General features: G+C 47.4%; 1 protein-coding gene across 2 annotated transcripts in view; it reads right to left on the bottom strand.

The window, feature by feature from the left end:
* Nucleotides 1–7,219: 7,219 nt before the first annotated feature.
* ndst2a (N-deacetylase/N-sulfotransferase (heparan glucosaminyl) 2a) overlaps nucleotides 7,220–8,581 on the bottom strand; it is a 31,535-nt gene continuing 30,173 nt past the window's right edge. For both annotated transcript variants that reach the window (XM_055502453.1, XM_055502452.1), the window contains exon 15: nucleotides 7,220–8,581. This exon is cut by the window's right edge and continues 59 nt beyond it. In XM_055502453.1, coding sequence (XP_055358428.1) covers nucleotides 8,515–8,581 — 67 coding nt within the window. In that variant the 3' untranslated portion in view covers nucleotides 7,220–8,514.

Genomic DNA, 8,581 nt, shown 5'->3' with positions numbered 1-8,581 from the left:
TGTGCCTTCCGATCTCAAGATGGGAAGCTGATTTCAACATCACCACTAATCACACGTTCTGGAATAATATATGTTCTAATTTATTCAGAATGACAAAAAATACAAATTTACAACTCAACTAATACAATATCAAATTCTTCATAGAAGACATTATACAGGACAAAGAATGTTCCAAAATATTTGCCCTCATTGTACAGATAACACAGCAGATAGATTCCTACATGCATTCTGGTCATGTTCACCTGTTGGAAAAAATACTGCATTTAATCATTGAAACATATTTTGCTCAAGCCTCGTTAGCTGTGCTATAGCCTTGAAGTTTTCTCCCTTCTGCTCTGCAAAAAATAGGGAGTACCGGTGTGTAGCATCCTTATCTGATGAGCCCAATGCTTGCTTTGTGCAGGAAATATTTCCCACGTTCTGTGTGACTATGCACCTCCCAGAATGCAATACATATTATGAGCTGAATCCTTGTCTTCTCTTCAGTGAGAGGAAGTTGCCTTTGCTGTAAACTGTTCACTCCTTGCAAGTAAAATCAATTTCCCTAACATCACCTGTGCAGCAATTTTGGCAAAGAGTATGTGAACACTCAACCCGGTTAATCTGTACAATCCCAGCAGCCCCTGCACTCTGTCTTTTAGGGGATCTAAGTGGTCTTGACTTGAACAGCTTTTTACATTACACCACGTTAGACACATTGTCTGCTTCATCAAATCAATAACCAAAACTATACTCAAATTGATTCCATTTCCAGGTACAGTAGGGATGCGTGGAGCTCGGGTGCTGCGTCATGTCTGGCACAGTGGTGGGGGGGTGACTGGTGGTTGGGAACGCCTGCCTGACTAAGGAACCGGGACAACGGGCCTGGTGGATTTTGGGCTGGCTGCATGGGTCCCCTGTGGTGGGGGTGTGGTGGCTGCTGAGACCGGCAGTCCGGTGCCGGAGTAGAGCCATTTTGAGGCTTGGCGTGTGCCTGTCTCCAGGGGCGGACCTGGGGTTGGTGACCTGGGTGACCTGTGTTCGGGGGGGGTCCCTCTGGGGGTGTCTGCCTGTGCCCGGAGGGGTGTCTCTCCCCTGCTCGGGTGGGGCGCAGCCTGGCCTAGCGGTCCGACGCCCTCTGGTGACTGCTCGGGCCTGTTGGGAGGCTTGGCGGACTACTCGGCCTTCTCGGCTGCGGCCTTCATTGGGCCCTGGGGGGAGGTTGGCCCTCAATGCACAACAGCAGAGTATGTGTGTAGGTTGGAGTGTAGCGTAAAAGAAGGGTGAGGATGGCTCTGGCTGCGCTGCGTGTGGTGCCTGGGCAGTAGTACTGCGGTCCCCGGGTCTCGGCTATCTCTTCCTGGCTGGGGCTTGTGGGGGGCGGTGGGATGGGTAGCAGAGCTAGTTGGAAACCTGGCTCTGCGGACCCCGGTGCTTTGCTCCCCAACTACATTTCTCCACATGCATCCACTTAGGTCTGCGAGGGGCGTCCTGCTGATGGAGGGACCGGGCTACCGGAAAGTGGTTCTGTCCTTCCCAAGTGGGATGCTCTGCAGTTTTAATTGCATTATTCATACACACTCGTTCGGGAATCTGGGGGCTCCCTCCGGGGGGGCCAGTGGACGGAGCCTTCACTTTGATGGCTCTGTCTGCTGGACCCCTCGGGGAACTGGCAATCTCCCAAAGTTTCTCATACTTAGCCACATACACATACATTTAGGGCCGGGGGTGGGCTCTTTCACTGTGGCCTGTGGCCTGAGGTCAGTTGTGGCCTCGCTCACTGGGGCCTGGTGGTGAGGCCAGTTGTGGTCTCGCCCACTGGCCCTGGTGGAGAGATCACCACCCAGTTTTAACTGCAAAAAAGACATTTAGGGTGGGGGGGGGGGCACTGTCCAGGGGTCACACCATCAGCCAGCGGCTGTGCTCCTGGAGGTGTCCCCTACTTTCAGTGCACTCTAGCTACACACACTCACGTCCAAATTGGGTCGCAGAATTCTGGGGTGCCTTTTTCCGCTGCCCTCTGCTTTTCCCAGGTTGGGGGTGCGAGAATGTATCTGAGACTGCATGGGTTCACGTATGATTGACTAGTTTGTTGTGAGAGAGTTTATGGTGTGTGTGTGTGTGTGTGTGTGTGTGTGTGTGTGTGTGTGTGTGTGTGTGTGTGTGTGTTGATGTACATGTGGGTGTGTGTGTGCATCTGTGTTTGTGTGAGTCTGTATGCGTGTGGTGCGGTTGGAGTGTGGGGGGTCCGGTTTTCTGCCCGGGGTACGTTAATCGTCTGCCTGGGTGGTCTCTTTTCTGCTGACCTCCACCAATTGCTGGCCTTGTGGCACTGGTGGTGCCAGGGGGATGAGGTCGGGCCGATGGAGTAGGCCCCGCTCCGCTCGTGTAGAGGTGGTGGACTGGGTGTGGGCCCGACTCCGCGCGCGGGGGCATCTCCTAGCGGGCTCCCTACGGACCGTGGGTTCTCGGGCTCCATTCTCTCAGGCCGGCCCTCTGACTAGGGGGAGTGTTTGCCCCTGGTTCTCATTGGGCGGACACCGTTGACCCACGGTGGCCCACTCTGACCTCGGGTGCTGTCTCTGTGGCTTCTGCAGCTCTACCAGAGAAAGGGGTTAAAAGGCAGAAGCAACTTGAAGATTGGGGGCTCTTTGCATCACACCTTCGTGGTGTGCGCACTGATCTCTCCAGCTGGTATTTGGTTTGTTGATGTGCACGATCAACATCCATGTTTTTGATTTGCTTTTCCCATTATTTTTATTTTCCTTTATTTTTATAATAAATCTCACAAAAGACAACTCTCTCATCTGTCTCTTAAAGGGAAATTTTCACCACAATTTTGGTGTCCACAAACAGGATCTCCTGCTTTCCTATACATATCTTTACATTAAATATGCTGACGCCCAAACCGAAACTTAAAGAAGATGGTTAAATACCTGGATAATTGCTGATGACTGACAGTTGAGAAATTAAAGTAAAGACTGGACTGGTGGGACCAGGGACGATAGTCCTGAGGACTAGGGTTGCTCAGCCTCCAAACATCTAGAGACATTCAGAGTTGGGAGGACTGATTACCCATCTGGATCACCTCTAACGATATACATTGAACTCAAATTAAAACTTAAATTTTAACTTGGCTTGGCCTGGTGAGAGAGATTTCTTTCTGTGGTGATTGATTTGATTTGAAAAAAAACGACGAACTTTGATTGGAACTTTGGCTGAAACTGGATTGAAAAAGAATCAATCAATTGGAAAAGAAATCTTCTATTTGGTTAAAACATCAAATTTGATTAGGAAAATTGATTAGATCAAAATAATAATAATTCCAATAATACATTTTCTCAATTAGGTCAAAGTCTGCTCTGGGTGGTGAGACGACGGTTGCTAAAGGTTGGCTCGTGGAACCGAGTTTTTGTTCATACTGGGGGGTACAGACCAGTGTACAGATCTGAGCACAGTCCACACCAAGAGTGGGGGACAAGAAAAAAGACGGCTTCTGAAAGATGGAGCGCATTTGCAGAGTGATGAGAGACGTCCAATAAAAAGGAATTTTGGTTCCGGCTGGAACCAGACAGCAACCTTACTAAATTAGTGACGAGTAAACTGGTTATGGGTTCAAAAAGAAGAATCGCTTAGTGTAAAGGACATACGCACCTGAAAAGAAAAATTAGAGACAAGAGATTCGAAAAAGCAAATCTATCGAAACAAAACCTCCAAAAGTAAAAAGAGAGATGAGAGTAACAGGAAGAGATAACAACTCGGTGGAAGAATTGTTTGCACTCTGCCTGCCACACACACACCATGTTCCCATTGTTTCTGCAGAACTGAGCCCGATGAGGGTAAATCCGGATCTGGACTCCTTTCCCACCATCAGCAGAAGAACCGAAGGAGAAGAAGCGCCTGACCAACAACCAGAACAGGGTGGAAGCTCTGATACCACAGCAGCTGGAGGACACAGACCACTGCATGGAGGCCTCACCGACTCCCACAACGTCTGCAGCCATCACGTTCTGGGCTCATCAGATGAACCAGCAACTGGAAGACCTACACAAGCATCAAAGGACTGTGTCTGCAGCTTCAGAGGCCGTGAAACTGTCATACAAGTGTGTGTGTCTGAAACAGACAACTACTCACTACTACATTCTTCAGCAAAGGTAAAGAGAAAGAACAGAGTGTGCTACATCTGCCGCCCCTGGAGATGTGCTCTGCCACAGACACTGGTTGAAACACCAACAGTTGTGATTTGCCCAATAGAGCTGCAGCCGAGGATCCAGGAAACATCTGTCATCACAGGGAGGGGCATTGGAAGAACAACTGTCCCTTTTATGTCAGGCTTCACCCGCTCGGGCATTCATGTGAGACTGATGGTTGGGGAAGGAGGAAGGTAATGGTTCCTTTTCACGTGATGTAGAAGACGGTACCTCAAACACTCACACACACACATTTCCACGCACGCAATAAAGAAACATGCTGATCATCCGCAGAGTGATTTTAAATGTCCATGCACACGCTTTTTTCATGCTACACAATGCTAAAGAATTGGACCTTGATGTCTCAGTAAGGTGTCTGTAACTTTTCATGCCAAAAAGCGCTGTAGATCGCCCACACGGCCCGTCTGAAAATGTGTGTTTTAAGCTCTCGTCCACAACGCTCTATTTTCGGAGTGTGACAGAAGCTAAACTGATCGCCACACCCCTTTGAGGAAGCGCATAGTCGTGATCCGCCGCGGGAATCAAACGTCACGGTCACTGAATCCATTGTAACTGTGACACTGGCTAACTCGTCCTCGTAGTGGAGTTCAACCATAAGTTTGATCCAAAATCTGACTCTGAAGTCGACTTCGACTGGCGCAAGGTACGTCTAACTGGCAGATTCACGTTTAATTTAATTTATTGATTTATATAATACGCAACTTGATTAGCTGCTAACGCTAATGCTAATGGTTGCAAATAAGCAGCCTGAGTTAATTAACACAATATATAATATATATAATATCATAACACGACTACAGCTTGTTTGGGAGCATAGCTTGATAAACTAATATTGTCAGACTCGGGCAGGCGGCGGACCCACATGCACGGCACAGAGGCGCGATGATAGTTGAACACAGATTTATTTGCCAAGGCAAGGTCAGACGGTCCAGGTCATACACAAGGCTCAGCGATAAAGAACAAAGGGGAGCAGGCAATCTCGAGTTCGGTATACAAGCAGGGTTCGTTACACAGGTGGTCACGGCAAAAGTACAGGCAGGGATAAGGCAAACTCACGGTCAGATAGTTAGTCCGGGTACAGGCAGGAAACGACGGTCAAAGCGAAACAGGAACAAAACACGAGGGTCACGGAACACGAAACACTAGAACGAGGAAACTCAGGAACTCAGGAAACTCGGGAAACTCAAGGGACTCAGGAAACTAACGAAACTCAACAATCTGGCAGGGAACTAAGGACACAGGTGGTGGTTAAATACACAGTGACTTGATGACTAATAGAGTGCAGGTGTGGGTAATGACCAGGTGAAGCAGGAACAGCTGTGACAGGACATGAACCGGAAGTGAAGCTTGAGCAGACACAGAAACCAGGAGACTACCAAAATAAAACAGGAAACAACTAGAAACAGAAAACCAGATCATGACAAATATAAACTCATTTTTACATGTTTTTTTATTTCTCGTTCTGCTGCTGTGTCAAAATAATTTTTCTATAATGGGATCTTCAGCTGCAGCTTATATTTTGCCGTATTTGTCTGTAATTAAGTGCCAATGTGGGAACGGTGAATGCCTGCTGTCAAGATATTGCATGTGTTTATTACCCCTGATGGATACAGTTCTTCTCGTCCTCCTCCTCACATCCACAGGTGACCTCTGCCTCCCTCGCTATTTTAACTCTGCTTCAGACACTGAGCTGCCTCCTCTTTTCTCTCTCTCCTTTGTCACGGCAGCCCCCTGGTAGTGTCCAAGATGGAGGAGACCTAGAGATAATCCTCTTCTTGATCTGATGACAAATGTGAGGATGCAATCTTCAAATCCCTGCCCTGTAACAGAGTCGCAGCAGTTGGGGTTGGCTTATCCAGCTGTAGTGAGAGGGGGAGGGTGATAATGAAGGGAGACAGCCAGGCAGCCAATGTCATTGTTCCTCCACCTGGGAAGGGCAAAGCAGAGCTGCTACATGAATGAACGTGTGCACAAGGGACAAAATAAGACACCCCCCATTCTCCTCCTCACGCATGCCTGCTCTCCCTTCCACTCCCAGCTAATGTTTCACACTGAACCTCGCTCACATCAGCACCAGCCCACTCTCTACCACTATCACTGTTGCTATGGAAACCCCAATACTAAATAGAGCCATGTCTAAGACAACTAAAAATGTTGGTGCCTGCATGTGACTCATGCAGGCACAACCACTAACCGATTCCTTCAGGTTCCAGTGAACATGGAGCTCAAGCACTTGAAATCACATCAGCTCTATTGTGAGTTAATGAGTTCTACTATGCAAAGAACCTACAGTATAAAGGCCATAGCATACAAGTGCATATGAACAGGCAGGTAAAGTGCATATGAACTAAGGATGGAGATGCATTGGGCCAAATGAAGCACGGAGGCAGGTGGTGAACAGACAGCTTCATTGTCTTGTGACCTCCACATGCGACATGTCTTACCAGGTCTCTTCCTCCTCTTAAGACACCAGCAGTGACCAATTCATAATCCAACAGGAAGCTGCACCTTCATGTCCACATTGATATTGTTGCAGGGTTGAAATGGACAACAGGAGGCAGCATCTTAGTCACCACCAGTTTTTTCTGCTGGATTCTTCACAGGCTCATATGTAACATGCTGTGACATGAACATAAATAACTTGTGTAAAAGAAACTTTGAACCACTGACTTGCACTCACAACATCAATGTCTTCTGTAAAGTAATAGTCCTTTATAGTTCCTTGTACAAGCAGTAAGCATCCAGTACATGTGCAGCTGAACCTTCGGGATAATGTTAGACCCATTGAGCCGCCCCTGGACATCCATGCTTTTGTCTGTTTCCTTGCGGTTGTATAGAATTGATATGACTGTGTCAGAGAGTGTGTATCGTGTGGGGGAGGTTAACAGCTGTGCACAGATTAAGGCCAAGATTTTCTTGAGGCCGTTCTACTTGTGTGTTTATCCGTGTTTGACTGCCACCATGCATACGTACTCCAGCAGGAAGTCGACCCTATCCCCTGTTAAAAAGGACAGAGAGTGAGAACGTCACAGTTTCCAACCTCTATGTGTTTATTAGAGATGATACAGTGTCTGCTTTTATGACATTTATACAAAGACAGAAACAAGACAGCAGCTTCTGATCCGTCTCCAGACTGGCTCCCGCATTTCTGTCCTTGGATTGAGTCAAGTGCAGCTACACGTGGGTCCTGTGCATTTAGCTGCATGTGGTGTTTTCTTTTTACCAGGTACTGGACACGTAGTAGATTTGAACTGGTGACTAAACTCAGTGCCTCATGATCACATTATGTCAAGATCAGTGTGAAACAGCCTTTAACCATTTGTTACTCTTAGTAAAAACATTTTGTGAATGATGACATAAACAACTGATCTAAACCAAACGCTGACATGAAGTTCTTACTTAGTTTGAATCTTTTAAATGACAAGTCTGAAGCTTGTTTTTTTTGCCATACAGGATGACATTAAAGCCGACCCCACAAACCCCTGTAGAGGCACAAGTCTCACTGCAGACACATTCATTCTCTCCCATGAGCTCTAGCAGCTGCTGCAGAAGAAGCCTCTAAGCAGAGTCGTCCTGTCTTTCGCCCATAGCTGAAACTGCACCTTCTGGTTGTGATTAAAGCTAAAAGCACAGGGTTAGACACATGCATGAACAGGACTATGACAACGAGCTGGAGATGTCAGCTGCCCAGTAACTGCCATCATTCAAAAACTGTCTTCACTTAACCAAAGCTGAATGAGCGGTTTGCTGACATGTTAGAGGCACAGGCTTCACAGAAACTTTACTCGTGTACAAAACCTAAACACGATATTTACATTGACCTGTGATCATAGTTACTTAGACCCACAACGCCTCAAGCGTTTATGAACTAGAAGTGTGGATATGTGGAATAGTAAGCTGCCTTCCACCAACTGTAAAAACGACACTGCTTTTAAAATAAAGAATGTGTGTGCGTGTTTGTACTCCTGTATGCAGGCACAGTCTTATCCTGGGAGTTTCTCTCATGTTAAGGCGGCCTACTCTGGATCATTTCTCCCTGTCCAAGACACACAGACTGAAGGTGGGAGGTTAGGATTAAATTAGGAGTTAGGAGATTCCATATGGATCTTCCTCCAACAGGGGCCAAGACTTTGAGAAAGATCTTGTGTGGTCTTCTTTTAACTGTGGATCAAGAGAACCAGTAACAGACCTTGCAGCTTTTTGAGTGCGTGCAGCTGCGAATCCCATCTTAGTTAGTCCAGTCTAATCCTAAACCAAGTGCTGGCTCATCCCCAAACTACCATTCTGGTTTTTCTGTGGTTTGTCCATCGCTGAGCTTTCGGCCTCAGCTCCAGCTGGTGTTCTGAAGTTCTTGGCGGAGCCAGGATGGCAGGGGTTGGCCCAGGCGATTC

This window comes from Betta splendens, chromosome 15 (assembly GCF_900634795.4).
Source record: "Betta splendens chromosome 15, fBetSpl5.4, whole genome shotgun sequence".
Taxonomy (NCBI): Eukaryota; Metazoa; Chordata; class Actinopteri; order Anabantiformes; family Osphronemidae; genus Betta; species Betta splendens.
This window is presented reverse-complemented; position numbering and strand designations above follow the sequence as displayed.